This window comes from Schistocerca nitens, chromosome 4 (genome assembly GCF_023898315.1).
Source record: "Schistocerca nitens isolate TAMUIC-IGC-003100 chromosome 4, iqSchNite1.1, whole genome shotgun sequence".
NCBI lineage: Eukaryota > Metazoa > Arthropoda > Insecta > Orthoptera > Acrididae > Schistocerca > Schistocerca nitens.
Genome location: NC_064617.1, coordinates 700,290,639 through 700,306,470, shown reverse-complemented (window position 1 = coordinate 700,306,470; position 15,832 = coordinate 700,290,639). Strand labels below are relative to the sequence as shown.

At 43.1% G+C, this 15,832-nt stretch overlaps 1 protein-coding gene across 1 annotated transcript in view; it reads left to right on the top strand.

The window, feature by feature from the left end:
* The window catches only part of LOC126251510 (fatty acyl-CoA reductase wat-like), a 225,445-nt gene that overhangs the window by 161,624 nt on the left and 47,989 nt on the right, over nt 1–15,832 (top strand). The window contains exons 4-5 of the mRNA XM_049951985.1: nt 5,048–5,296; nt 14,515–14,660. Coding sequence (XP_049807942.1) covers nt 5,048–5,296; nt 14,515–14,660 — 395 coding nt within the window. The remainder of the gene's footprint in view (nt 1–5,047; nt 5,297–14,514; nt 14,661–15,832) is intronic.

Here is a 15,832-nt window from a genome sequence, read left to right as displayed (position 1 = left end):
CATCGTAGCATGGGTATTCTGCATAGCTCACACGTGGGTCGTGAAGTTTGACGATATCGCCTTTCGTAAAGGCGGCCTTATTTGTGAATAGGATAGAAATCCCAGCTCCGTGGTGACGTGTGTGACGAACCAGCGACGTATGCATTGCCGTGGGTGCAAGTCTGAAGATAACGACTCCACATGTTCTAAGTGATACAGATAGTGGCAGTTGTCATGGTGAATGTTCTTTACAGTCGTCTGGCTTGCCCCAGCCCGATAGCTACCTGCTTGCTGCTGTTACTGGGTTACTGTCTTATCTGCACCTTCAAGAGGTGTACGTGTATGGTCAATGGATTTTTTGCTCCTTATCCTCTCAGAGATCATTAGCTCCAGATATGCGTAAAGGAGAATAATCTTAGCTGATCCGTACCGTAGTGATGTATCTTCACGCATACTACATATAATTCCAAGCAATATCATGAAGCAACGCATTACAGGTAGTAACAAAATGCAGCCGACTAGCCCAAATAAATTTGCGATTGATAATCTGAATACCTATGGTAAACGGATTTTCCTGTTTTCAGGAGTCATAGTCAAGCATAAGTGTCATCTATAGCACATATCAGAATTTTGCATATGATGTTCTTCACATGCGCTACAACATGCAATTTGACTAATTACTGTAGAATAATAATGAATCACTTGAAAATAGTTACAGAGCCGAAATTACAGAAGGGTTCAGAATGAAATAAAAGAGCAGCCAAATGGCGAAAGTGCTATCATTTAGACAGTAACAAAATCAGTTGCGTCTCGTTAATGGCTAGATTGTATTGGTTACGGTAGTGAATGTTATAAGAATGTGAGCCATCTCACAGTGTTGGCGAGGCCAATTAGATTTCATTTTTCTCCGACTTCAATTGTGTATGGAGGGGCTGATTCTGTTGAGTGGTTGTGCCTGTAGTGTGGTGTTACATCTTGATGGTTATTCAAATGAAAGTGTGCGAGATGGTCAAACCCAGAGCCACCACAGACCCCACTCCCCTCTAATACCACCAAGTAGACTGTAGAGCTCAACGCTCCCAAGTGACGCGTTGAACGCCACTGACACAGTGCACCTACTCATTCCACACGATGTCCCGATAAGCTTCGTCCTTAACCCACTAAACTGGAGAAGATCACGACGATTGGGAATTGCGTGGCATCATCATCTCTAGTCAACATTCTAACGATATCCCGATGACATAAAATTTACATCTCCAGAACTTGAATGGGTTGTCACTGAGTGAATGCTACTGCAGCAAACTATGTTCACGACCTGAAGTACAGAAGTGATTTCTCTCAGCACAGGTAGCTCACCTACTTCCAGACGGTAAGCGTGACCAAGAAATGAGAACATATTTCCTGAAAAATATCTAGGCCTAATTGCAGAGCTATGTAAAATTTAAATACCAAACATGTAACGATCTCCAAGACATGTAATTATAGAAGTTTTGAAACTAAAGATACATACAAGTTTTTAAAAAAAAAAAGACTAATGAAACCGGACAATTCATCTCTCAGCAACGAAACTGTTATCATTGAATCTTATTATCTCTGTCACATATGTTTATCAATGACATGACATGCACTCTGTGAGGTGATTAAACTGCTCTGTTGGCTGTCGATTCTATTCTTGACAATGAGATGTGCACAGGTCTGAAAGCATTGTCGATGGTGGCTGACAGACTACATTTTATTACGCCAGTGCATTCCAGCCACACTCATTGGAATTCATAGTCTTGCGCAGCGAATCAAGTAGTGATCTTAACATACTACAGACGTTCGCTGTGGTCAGGCACAACAAAGTAAAACCCTACATAAACCGCATAAGTTTGAAATATGGTTGTAGTATTTCGTCTCGGTACCTCTGGGCATTCACAATATTCCTGCGACACGAATGAAAATTCGAAACTTCTTACATTCGCCCAAGAAGAACTTTAACCAGAAATTCCCATCAAACTGTTCCTTATTTGCGACGTTGTTGTGATTGCGCCTACTCTCAGTTACCACTCAGACTAATGTGCTTCGAGTATCACTATCATTTTGTCTTGAGGCATAGTCCAATCTCGGGTTTGCTGACTGAAAAATAAACGGCTTCTTCTACGCTACGCTCTGAGCGGAAATGTCTGACATGCAGACCATCAGCTCTGAGCATGCGATGCACAGCATGTTAAGGAACAACAACTCCTGGGATATTTGTAAGGTCTTGCTGGTACAGTCTGTTTTCGTCGAGCAGTTAATCCTAGATATCAGTCCTACGTAAAATAATTACTGTTACTCGATATTGTACTAAAATGAAGCATGATCAGAAACTCAATTACTTAAAAGTCGAAAAGGCAGTGTATTTATGAAAAATTTGAAAGATCGTAGGTGTACATCAAAAACTATTCTTCGACGTAGTCGCCTTCGTTCTCAGTGCACCCCATCAGTCGAGGGATGCGCTTTCTGATACCTTCGTGAAAACCTTCGTCAGAAAAGTCTCTCGAAGCCCCTTTGGCACATTGACGGCACTCTGGACCTCATCGACGGTAAAAACTTTATTCCTCCCGTAAACAGCTTTAGAGAGGTGAAAAGCCAAAAATTTGAATGCGCCATATCAGAGAACTGAGCTGAGTGGTCCCAACCGAATGAATCCAAGACCTCGTTTGTGGCGTTGGCTTTGTGTGGGATTACATTGTCATACAGTAAGCACACTTCCTTCGTTGAAGTTTTTCTTCTTTTGTTCTGTAGTTTTTTTTATGGGTTCATAGTACTGTGCAGCAAGGCGTTTGATACAGTTCTCCATAGGCGTTTAATGAACAAAGTAAGAGCATATGGACTATCAGACCAATTGTGTGATTGGATTGAAGAGTTCCTTGATAACAGAACGCAGCATGTCATTCTCATTGGGGAAAAGTCTTCCGAAGTAAAAGTGATTTCAGGTGTGCCGCAGGGGAGTGTCGTAGGACCGTTGCTATTCACAATACATATAAATGACCTTGTGGATAACATCGAAAGTTCACTGAGGCTTTTTGTGGATGATGCTATAGTATATGGAGAGGTTGTAACAGTGGAAAATTGTACTGAAATGCAGGAGGATCTGCAACGAATTGACGTATGGTGCAGGGAATGGCAATAGAATCTGAATGTAGACAAGTGTAATGTGCTGCGAATACATAGAAAGAAAGATCCTTTATCATTTAGCTACAAAATAGCAGGTCAGCAACTGGAAGCAGTTAATTCCATAAATTATCTGGGAGTACACATTAGGAGTGATTTAAAATGGAAAGACCATATAAAATTAATCGTCGGTAAAGCAGATGCCAGACTGAGATTCATTGGAAGAATCCTAAGGAAATGCAATCCGAAAACAAAGGAAGTAGGTTACAGTGCACTTGTTCGCCAACTGCTTGAATACTGCTCACCTGTGTGGGATCCGTACCAGTTAGGGTTGATAGAAGAGATAGAGAAGATCCAACGGAGAGCAGCGCGGTTCGTTACAGGATCATTTAGTAATCGCGAAAGCGTTACGGAGATGATAGATAAACTCCAGTGGAAGACTCTACAGGAGAGACGCTCAGTAGCTCGGTACGGGCTTTTGTTGAAGTTTCGAGAACATCCCTTCACCGAGGAGTCCAGCAGTATATTGCTCCCTCCTAGGTATATCTCGCGAAGACACCGTGAGGATAAAATCAGAGAGATTAGAGCCCACACAGAGGCATACCGACAATCCTTCTTTCCACGAACAATACGAGACTGGAATAGAAGGGAGAACCGATAGAGGTACTCAAGGTACCCTCCGTCACACACCGTCAGGTGGCTTGCGGAGTATGGATGTAGATGTAGATTAACTGTTTCCCTATGGGACAAAAATTCGACGAGGAGACTCCCTCTACGGTTCGGCAAGACAGAGGCCATGATGGTTTTTAATTTTTCAGCTAAGGGTAAAGAGGGATACCGTCACTGCATTGATTATCTTTTCGTTTCATGGGTGTAGTGTGCCACCCATGCTTCGTCGTCAGACATCGTACAGTCAGAGAATTGTTCACCTTCCGGATGGAAGCAATCGAGAAATTTGCGTGAAGATGCGATTCTGTTGGCTTTGTGTTTATTTGTGAGCTGTTTTCGTACCCACCTCGCAAACAATTTCCGAAAAATAACGATCTCATGCACAGCAGGTGTGGAGATTTGTGAAAACATTGCGTTCATCTCACCCAAAAGCAATCGACCTTGTTCACCACATCATCATTGACGATTGGGGGACACTCACTCGCTTGTTCATCATGAACATTCGTTTTGGCACATTAACCAGTTGTATACATTAATACCATTCATCCCATCGTCCCCCATAGACAGTTTTGATTTCGTTAAAAAAATCTAGACTGGCACGTTTCTCTTTGAAATAAACTGGATTACGCTCTTGATCTTGAGGCCTACGGAAAAGGACTAGAGTCACTCATTTTAACACACTACTACAAGAGTTTTTAGCGGAGTGAGAGATGCGAGCGCGCGTTCTACTGACAACATCTTCTCCTACTGCCAACACCTTATCCGTGAACGCAGTACTGCCTAATTTGTGCCGGGCGCGGTGGTCTCGCGGTTCTAGGCGCTCAGTCCGGAACCGCGCGACTGCTACGGTCGCAGGTTCGAATCCTGCCTCGGGCATGGATGTGTGTGATGTCCTTAGGTTAGTTAGGTATAACTAGTTCTAAGTTCTCGGGGACTGATGACCACAGATGTTAGGTCCCATAGTGCTCAGAGCCATTTGAGCCATTTTGCCTAATTTGTCCGTTAAAAAAATTCTTTTGTCCATCAGAAACTCAGTACTTTTACTTTCTGGACAACTCATAAAATGAGTCTTGTGTTTGGAATACTGAGTGCTGCTTCGACTCCATTCTGTGTCTGATATTCCTTAAGGTTCCTGAAATGCTTGCTCACAAGTTCTCATTGTTATGTTAATCTTTTCTCGCTGATGCTCAGTCTTGTAGCATAAGGTAGGTGTAGCGGGCGAGTGGACGGTAAGGTAATGGTGCGGGGCGCGTTGGGTCAGCTGTTCGACCAGGTGCGCAGCCGCGTGGCGAAGCTGGAGGAGCGGCTGGCGCCGGTGGAGGGCGACTGCGCGCTGCCCGGGCTGGGGCTGCGGGAGCAGGACCGCGCCGCGCTGCTGGCGCAGGTGCACGTCGTCTTCCACGTGGCCGCCTCGGTGCGCTTCGACGAGCCGCTGCGCTATGCCGCCGCCATCAACGTGCGCGGCACGCAGGACGTCATCAAGCTCGCCAAGGAGATGCCCAACTTCAAGGTGAGTACTCTCTCGACTCCCGCCTCCTGTATGAGGGACGCATTTATATATATACCCTGAGACTACAAAAGTCATGGGATAGCAATACCCACATGTACCGGTAGCGGTAGTATCGCGCGCACAAGGCATAAAAGGGCAGTGCATTTGCGGTGCTGTCAGTTTTACTCAGGTGATCCACGAGATAAGGTTTCCGACGTGATTACTGCCGCACGATGAGAATTAACTGACTTTGAACGGTAGTTGGAGCTAAACACGTGGGGCATTCCATTTCGGAAATCGTCGGGGAATTCAATATCCTAGATCCACAGTGTCAAGAGTGCGCCGAGAATACCAAATTTTAGGCGTTACCTCTTACCATGGTCAACGCAGTGGCCGACGGCCTTCACTTAACGACCGACAGCAGTGGCGTTTCCGTAAAGGTGTCAGTGCTGACAGACAAGCACCACTGGGTGAAATAACCAGAAAAATCAATGTGAAATGTAGACGAACGTATCCGTTAGGACAGTGCAGCAAAATTGAGCATCAATGGGCTATGGTAGCAGATGACCGGCGCGAGTACCTTTGCTAACAGCACATCACTTGCAGCGCCTCTCCTGGGACCCTAGACGACTGGAAAACCGTGGTCTGCTCAGATGAATCTCGATTTCAGTTGGTAAGAGCTGATAGACACGGACCCAAGTTGTCAACAAGAAGCCGGCCGTTGTGGCCGAGCGGTTCTAGGCGCTTCAGTCTGGAACCGCATGACCACTACGGTCGCAGGTTCGAATCCTGCCTCGGGCGTGGATGTGTGTGATGTCCTTAGGTAAGTTAGGTTTAAGTAGTTCTATGTTCTAGGGGACTGATGGCCCCAGATGTTAAGTCTCATAGTGCTCAGAGCCATTTGAACCATTTTGTTATTCCGTACTCGAGAGCCTTGGCAATTCTGACGCTTTAAGGAGGGAAAAATAGGCTGAAGGCATGAATGAAAGACACTGTGCAAACTGGTGGTAGCTCCATAAAGGTATGGGCTGTGTTTACAGGGAATGTACTGGGTCCTCTGGTCCAACTGAACCAGTCATTGAAGAGAAATGGTAATGTTCAGCTTCTTGGAGACCATTTTCAGCCATTCATGGACTTCATATTCCCAAATAATGATTGCATTTTTATGGATGACAATGTGCCATGTCACTGGGCAACAATTGTTTGCGATTGGTTTGAAGAACAGTTTGGACAATCTGAGCGACATGAATCCCATCGAATATTTATGGGACATATTGGAGAGGTCAGTACGTGCACAAAATACTGCGCCGGCAACACTTTCGCAATTGCGGACGGCAATATTGGCAGCATGGCTCATTAGTTTTGCAGGGGACTTCCAACGAATTGTTGAGTCATTGCCATATCGAGTTGCTGCACTAAGTCAGGCAAAAGGAGGTCTAACACGATATTAGGAGGTACCCCATGACTTTCGTCACCTCAGCGTAGAATACCATCATAAGTGAATGGAATTATCTCCAAAGCCTTGAACGCCATGCACTCCATCTTGCTTTCTGCACTGGTTTATCCCCTTGTACTACTAATCGCTTTCCTTTCCCTCCTCACGCAGACTGCACACCTCTGTATATCGCGTGTACGGTGTTTCACAATACCTGTTATAGCTCCTAGGGCCTGTAGAGAGGAATTAGTAGATAATGCTTTGATAAAGGATCCACTCCCTGCAGTGTATCGTTTACATGTAAAATAACTTTGAAGACAGGATCACTTTCTTCTCTGGAAATTGGAAGTGCACTCACAGGTCGTGAGATTTTCTCTACAGATCAACTAAATGGGCCAAACTGAAATTTTTGTACTTATATTTCGTTACATTAGTGTCTTCCAAGTTGAAAATGTGCGTTGTGTGTTCGCGGGTCTTACAATTTGTGTAACATGGGTTTAGTGTCCTCCGTTACCTCTCAAAAATGCTGTCCATAAAGGTTTTTTATACATTTCCATCTATTCACTGGTAGAACAATATCTACCTAGTGCAATATAGTGTACACTTTTCAGCAGTGTTGCGCAGTAAGTGTAAATACAGAGTAAGAGACACATACTTCCTTTCAGACATCCACATTACAAGTTACGTTGGCCTCAGGAACGTCCATGGTCTTTTTCAAACTCCCAGTATCCATACACCTACTACAATTTGACTTCCTTACCCAATTGTTTATTAGAAAACTGTATTCCTGTAAAAAACAGAACACATGCTACTGATTCTTTTGAATAGATCATATATTGTATCACCGATCAATTATCGAAATATGTTTTTAGAGTTTTGGTCGTTAATAGTACAGCTAATTTGACTACAGTGTATTTGGCACTTTCTTGACGAAACCGTATTTTCGATTTAGTCTTTTTGCCGACGTGACTTTTTCATTGGTGTTCAAATAATTTAACAGCGTAAAAATATAAATAGAATTTTGGTATTAACATCGATACCGATCAATTGTGTTTGTAAATTGTACGTTACGGCGCAATTTAAACAATACTTATTTATGTATGTCCTCAGCCCAGTAACTTTGACAAAATATGCCTTCTACTCAGGTGTAAATTCCTGGAAACGTGATTACTTTTTGTAATACAAAATTTAGTAATTATGTATTTCGTAAATTTCAATGTTACTTCCATTATGTAGTAGTTTTCACGGTTATTTCCAAGTTGTCGCCAATAACAGAATACATTAAGAATCACTGTGCTTTAAATTGTCTCGGTAATTACATGTATTTTTTAATTCAGTAGTTTTAGCCATGACAGAAAGGTAACTAATGAGAAGAAAATAACTCGACTGTTATGTTATTAAGCACGTGTCAGTATCACGAACATCATACAGAAGTTTGTTATTCCAATTATGTTATTTGTTAAGCTACAGTTAAAAAATATTAGCTGGATTTTCTGATACCGAGCAGCTTGTGACTTGATGCTCGACAACAGATCTGATTATAAAGTGAACTGACCGATTCTACGCGTAAACTGTTAGACGCTTCACGGTACACACAAATCGTAGATAATGAGTGTGACCTGTGTGCTATACAGCAGCCTATGGCATGGACACGTCGTCGGGTCCTCTTCTGCGTGACCAACGACATCCCCTTCCGAATCGATAGAGCGGTGCGTCCGTAAAGTACTACAGTGAAACTTCCTCACTGCGAACGTGTTTTTCGCAACCGTTGCTGTAGCGGACGAAACTGGTATGTGACATCATAATTACAACGAAGACTGACGACAAACGCTCTCTTCTCATTTTGTGCACATATTATGAAGCGGGAGATAGAATCACTTTCCTGTCTTCAAACTTATGACCAGACGTTTGTTCCTTACTACAATTTTACCTACTTAGTCCCTCTACAGTCAATGTCGTCGTTGTTGTGGTCTTCAGTCCTGAGACTGATTTGATGCAGCTCTCCATGCTACTTTATCCTGTGCAAGCTTCTTCATCTCCCAGTACCTACTGCAGCCTACATCCTTCTGAATCTGTTTAGTGTATTCATCTCTTGGTCTCCCTCTACGATTTTTACCCTCCACGCTGCCCTCCAATACTAAATTGGTGATCCCTCGATGTCTCAGAACATGTCCTACCAACCGATCCCTTCTTCTAGTCAAGTTGTGCTACAAGCTCCTCTTCTCCCCAATTCTGTTCAATACCTCCTCATTAGTTATGTGATCTACCCATCTAATCTTCATTTAATCATACAGTAAAGCTGCATGCCCTCGGGAAAAATTATGGCTGAGTTGCCTCTAATAGAAACTATGAAACACCCTGTATTACTCACAAAGTTAACTACAGCAAGCGCACAATTTGTCCTCTAATTTCCAATCTTCGAATACTTCTACGCCTACATAACACATCCCACCAACCCTACAATTATACACTCTCCCTGCTCGGTTCTTACAGACTTCCTCTCCCAGACAATGAAATCCGCCCTAACACTGATATCCCCCTGCCGCCCCTAATGGATCTAATCAACTCCTTATCCTCCCCGATACCAAGGCTCCCTCTTTGCCTCCCCATACTCTCCTAGTCTTCCCTTCTCATTTCGATTGTCTAACATCCTACTCAGTTACACCTGTCCCATACCCTTGTTTTTCAACCACCTAATTTCGCCATTCTCAAATATCAGCTGTTCTGCTGCAATGATACCTCCCCTCTGCCAAAATATCCGTTCCGGTTCATCAATTTTATTAGTATTTTCTTAAAACAAATCTTTTTAATGTAATCAGTGTATTATCATAATAATAACGATTTTAAAAATCATGTAAATACTTAATGTTTTTCAAAAGTTTGAAACTGCGTTTATTAGTAATAATGGTTCTGGCTCAAGGGTGGCACGTACCGCTGCCAACCACAAATTAAAAAGAATAAAGGGAAAAAATCAATGGTGCATCCTTTTCAATACAGCAGTTTTATTTTTGTACTTCATTGCTACAATTTGTTTTGAACCAAGATCTAATTTCCTATAGTGTAATTTTGAATACAATACTGTTTTATTTTTGTACTTCATTGCTACAATTTGTTTTGAACCAAGATCTAATTTCCTAAAGTGCAAACTATCAACTTAATACCTCACAGTCAATAACAAAAACTAATTGGCTTGTATACGGATGGTCCGAATAAGTCTGAAAAGCTTATAGGGGTGTTGCAGGAGAGGCGATGCTGACCAATAACTGTTCAGAAAAAAATTCGATACGTTGCGCTGTTTCCGAGTTATTTAGCGTTAAAGACAGCGTATCACGTCGTCGCGGGCGCAAATTCAAGCGCTTGCACGAGCTAAAATGCGGTAAGGACAGGTATCTGTGAACCCGCGAGTTACCACTTGTTCAAATGCTCAGTACCAGTTAAAAAACACCTTTTCCGAAAGTGAATAATTTAAGTTAGGAAACCAAGCGAGGTACACGTTTGGTGACGTTGTCTTTGGCTGGCTGATTGAATTTGCCCACGCAGCAACGTGATAGTCCAACTTAAATGCTAATTAAATCGGTAACAGTTCACTGTACCGATATTTTTATTTACAATTACTTGTCGGAACAACCACCCCTGCAACACCCTCACAAGTTTTTCATGCAGTTTCTGAGCAACTGTACTACAGTTCCTTAAACTGCTGCACTAAATAAAACTAAAAGAACAAAAATCTATTTCTAATAAATTAAATCATTAGTTAAAGATAAAATATTAATTGCTACCAAGAATTATCAGAATTTATTAGCTGTTATTCTATTTTAACATCTGAAAACAGGAGTGAACGACATGAATTCTTATACTGAACAACTTCTCTGAAAATTTTTCAGGACGGTTAGAAGATAGCCTCGTAAAGGGAACGTCTTAGGTATCCCAGTAGCTTACAGACTCGAAATTTTCAATTCGTGCAATGTAGATGCAAGAATCAGGCTATTATGGCAAGTTAAGAAGAGGGAGGAAAATAGCTTTGCTTATTAATTGTGGCAGAATACAATTTGCAGGTTATATGAGCAATCAGCAATTAACGTCAGGCATTCATCTCTGGGGACAAATAATGCAGTATCATTGCATAAAATCAATACATTCTGTACGGTAAGCTTTAGACCTGTAGGCATTGATGCTACGGTCGCAGGTTCGAATCCTGCCTCGGGCATGGGTGTGTGTGATGTCCTTAGGTTAGTTAGGTTTAAGTAGTTCTAAGTTCTAGGGGACTTATGACCTAAGATGTTGAGTCCCATAGTGCTCAGAGCCATTTGAACCATTTGTAGGCATTGAAGAAGGTTGCGAAGGATGCAAGAGATCAAAGACACCTTTATCACAAAATCAACCAAAATCAAAGATTTGTTGAGAGGCCACAATAAATATATGGAAATTGATGCAGTCTTTCGTAAATTCTCTATATAGTCTCTCACTGGCCGTATTGGCGCCGAGAAGGATGACGTAGAAGCCCGAACCATATAATTTGATTTTCCGAAATTATTTTACTGCTAGAAAATAATAATCAGTACGAATGTCGAAATAATATGTACTAGGGCATGCTGGAAAGTAATTACTCCGAATTTTTTACGTGAAAACTCTTATGGCTTTTTAAATACAGCAGCCCTTTTTGCACTACTGCTCATAAAAATTGCTACACCAAGAAGAAATGCAGATGATAAACGGGTATTCATTGGACAAATATATTATACTAGAACTGACATGTGATTACATTTTCGCGCAGTTTGGGTGCACAGATCCTGAGAAATCATAAACCAGAACAACCACCTCTGGCCGTAATAACGGTCTTGATACACCTGGGCATTGAGTCAGAGCTTGGATGGCGTGCACAGGTACAGCTGCCGATGCAGCTTCAACAAGACACCACAGTTCATCAAGAGTAGTGACTGGCGTATTGTGACGAGCCAGTTGCTCGGCCACCATTGACCAGACGTTTTCAATTGGTGAGAGATCTGGAGAATGTGCCGGCCAGGGCAGCAGTCGAACATTTTCTGTTTCCAGAAAGGCCCGTACAGGACCTGCAACATGCGGTCGTGCATTATCCTGCTGAAATGTGGTATTTCGCAACGATCGAATGAAGGGTAGAAAAAAATGGTTCAAATGGCTCTGAGCACTATGGGACTCAACTGCTGTGGTCATTAGTCCCCTAGAACTTAGAACTACTTAAACCTAACTAACCTAAGGACATCACACACATCCATGCCCGAGGCAGGATTCGAACCTGCGACCGTAGCAGTCGCACGGTTCCGGACTGCGCGCCTAGAACCGCGAGACCACCGCGGCCGGCAATGAAGGGTAGAGCCACGGGTCGTAACACATCTGAAATGTAACTTCCACTGTTCAAAGTGCCGTCAATGCGAACAAGAGGTGACCGAGACGTGTAACAAATGGCACCCCATACCATCACGCCAGGTGATACGCCAGTATGGCGATGACGAATACACGCTTACAATGTGCGTTCACCACGATGTCGCCAAACACGCATGCGACCATCATGATGCTGTAAACAGAACCTGGATTCATCCGAAAAATGACATTTTGCCATTCGTGCACCCAGGTTCGTCGTTGATAACACCATCGCAGGCGCTCCTGTCTGTGATGCAGCGTTAAGGGTAACCGCAGCCGTGGTCTCCGAGCTGATAGTCCATGCTGCTGCTAACGTCGTCGAACTGTTTGTGCAGACGGTTGTTGTCTTGCAAACGTCCCCATCTGTTGACTCAGGGATCGAGACGTGGCTGCACGATCCGTTACAGCCATGCGGATAAGATGCCGGTCATCTCGACTGCTAGTGATACGAGGCCGTTGGGATTCAGCACGGCGAACCGTATCACCCTCCTGAACCCACCGATTCCATATTCTGCTAACAGCCATTGGATCTCGACCAACGCGAGCCGCAATGTCGCGATACGAGAAACCGCAATCGCGATAGGCTACAATCCGACCTTTATCAAAATCGGAAACGTGATGGTACGCATTTCTCCTCCTCACACGAGGCATCGCAACAACGTTTCACGAGGCAACGCCGGTCAACTGCTGTTTGTGTATGAGAAATCGGTTGGAAACTTTCCTCATGTCAGCATGTTGTAGGTGTCGCCACCGGCGCCAACCTTGTGTGAATCCTCTGAAAAGCTAATCATTTGCATATCAGAGGATCTTCTTCCTGTCGGTTAAATTTCGCGTCTGTAGCACGTCATCTTCGTGGTGTAGCAGTTTTAATGGCCAGTAGTGTTACTACCTACATCTTTATTTTACACGTCTACATACGTATTTGCAGACTTATGCGTCTAGAGGACTGCGAACGTTACAATTGTAGCATGGCAGTGTGTAACGCACTCGTAACTACGTCGGTGCATCAGAAACAGTGGGCTGTAAGCGAGTTTCGAATTCTAAGAGTTTATCCACGCATGGAGCATCCTCTCCTTCAGTACGACAATGCTAAACTACTCGAGAGTCCTGTGACATCTGCAACAATCTGACACTTTGGATTCACTGTATCGATGATCTTCCATACAGTCCCGACTTTTCCACATTCGATTTTCATCTGTTTTCAAAACTTAAAGAACTCTTTCAACGACTTCACTCTCAAAGCTATGACGTGGTGCAAGCAGAGCTGAGATTTTGGCCCCGTCAGTCGAACATTTCACAGTGGCGGTGTTAACACTCTTGTCTCTCGTTGGGAAAAAGTGTTTTGTGACTGTTGAGAAATAATTATATAGACGTGAAGAATAATGATCTAGGCTGTTAATACCGTTTGTTTTATTTAAAAAGCTTCAAGGGATTTTACGTTTTTCAGCACCCCCTAATTGGTTACTAAATCACTACAAGCGGTGATAGCTCTTAAATATCTTTGGGTTAATGTTATGGGTGATGTAAAGGAAAGAAACCACCTAAATATTTTAGTGGCATGCCAACAACCAGACTGCTATGGGCTTGAAAAGATTTTGGTCCGATGTTGTTCCTTTATGTAAGGAATACCTTACAAGACAGTAGTGCATCAAACTGTGAAGTACGGGTTGTTTGATGGGTTTCACGTCTGTCTGACAAGAAAGAGGCAGTGTTTAAGCTCAAAAAAGAAACTTTTTGATTTGTGATGCAAGTATTTGCCCGGTATGGGAATTTTACAGAAAGGCACAACGAAATTCACTAAGCCACCGTGCCATAAATACGTTGGGCAGCTCATGAGTGGCTACTCTGAAGTTCATAGAAGACTTTCAGAACGTACCCTCTACTAAGGGCAACCAGAACTGCATACTGAAGTGTACGCGTTCAGTGGTTCAAATGGCTCTAAGCACTATGGGACTTAACATCTGAGGTCATCAGTCCCCTAGACTTAGAACTACTTAAACCTAACTAACCTAAGGACATTACACACGCCCGAGGCAGGAGTCGAACCTGCGACCGTAGCAGCAGCGCGGTTCCTGACTGAAGCGCCTAGAACCGCTTGGTCACATTGGTCGGCAAGTATACGCGTTATGGCGGTTTTTGCACATCAGTAAACGATCTCTTCAAGCGTGTGAAACAGTCCAAATAAAAGGTTCAGCTTAAGCCTAGTGATCTAGTCATGGACGGATAGGAGAGTACACTAGCATGAGGAGTGAACGTGTATGTGTGCGTGTGCGTGCGTGTGTGTGTGTGTGTGTGTGTGTGTAGTGCTAGCATACACCATTCTTCTGCGGTTTGCATTGCGGATTATAAGTGCGTACATGTAGTACGGACAAGAGTGTGAGCAGCGGTGTCTTGTGCTTTGCGGCAGGCGCTGGTGCACGTGTCGACTGCGTTCGCGCACTGCCACCGGAAGCAGATCGGCGAGGCCTTCTACAAGCCCGGCCTACAGGCGCACCAGCTCTCCTCCATTCTGGACTCGCTGCCTGATGACAAGGTCGACGCCATCATGCGTGTGTAAGTAGCAAACATGTCCCAGCTGTCCTTACCGAGCTGACACCTTTATCTTGACATCTGTAGTAATCGTTTACATCCAACACATTTTATTGCTTGACAATGCCGTTTCTTATGTGGTTTTCATGGGAGCTTAGTTGCTTTTGCATGCGCACTGGACAAAAAATTAGTTACCCCTACGAGTCACCATGGTAAGGCCTCTGGCCTCAAACTGGCCTCGGCAACCCAACAACAGTGACGAAATGTTCCTTGGTTCTTTCGATCTCCCTTAACTGCTTTTTCTGTCGTATTTGATGTGACTCAACTGAATCGACCAGCTATGTTAAAAAAATTCCTAGAATGTTCTGTAAGCCGTTGCTCTTGTGGAAGAGCTGCATTTGTTTGCGATTCTTCCAATGGACCTCAGTGGAAATACAGAAATCGAGTATACAATTTTATAAGCGAAAATTGTACGTTTCGTTTGTATGTATCTCCAGCTCCGAGCATTGTTATCACATTAGTTTTTTGCATGTCTAATAATTACTGGAACCACTGTACATCAGTATCGCTATTTCATCCAACTGATGCGCAAGGATTGATGACACGATTTTAGATGTTGTTTATTACAACATAGAAATGATTTATTTCTGATTATAAGTTCCTCTTCCAAATTTTGCCGACTATGTTCCAACATTAAAACCCTCGAAATGTACAGGAGGAATTTAAAAGCACGCTGTGTGCTTCTTAATCTATTCTCACATTAACATTAGACACACAATCGTCACGCAATAATAATTCCATTCCCTCATTATTCCTTCACAATTTGTGGTGATAATCTATATTTTTCACTGTACAGAGCTATTACAAACGCAGTTTTGACGACATCCTTATTTAACCAGGTAATATGTCTTTGAGTAGGAGGAGTTAATATTATCATGGAAAAAGAAAATTACGACAATGCTGGAACACGTTAAAGCTGATAATTTCTAACAGGTGTGATTCGACAGAGGTCGTTAAATATGTGATACCTTGCTCATAATGGTAAAAAGGTCATTAAAAGAGTTTAACGAGGGCGGGCTGAAAAGTAATGTCTTCCAATTTTTATTTTGTTCTCGATATCGATTGAGGTATTACAAGTCATGTATATCGCTCAGTCGACTTTCCCGTTTCACTGACGCAAGTTGCAACACTCTGCC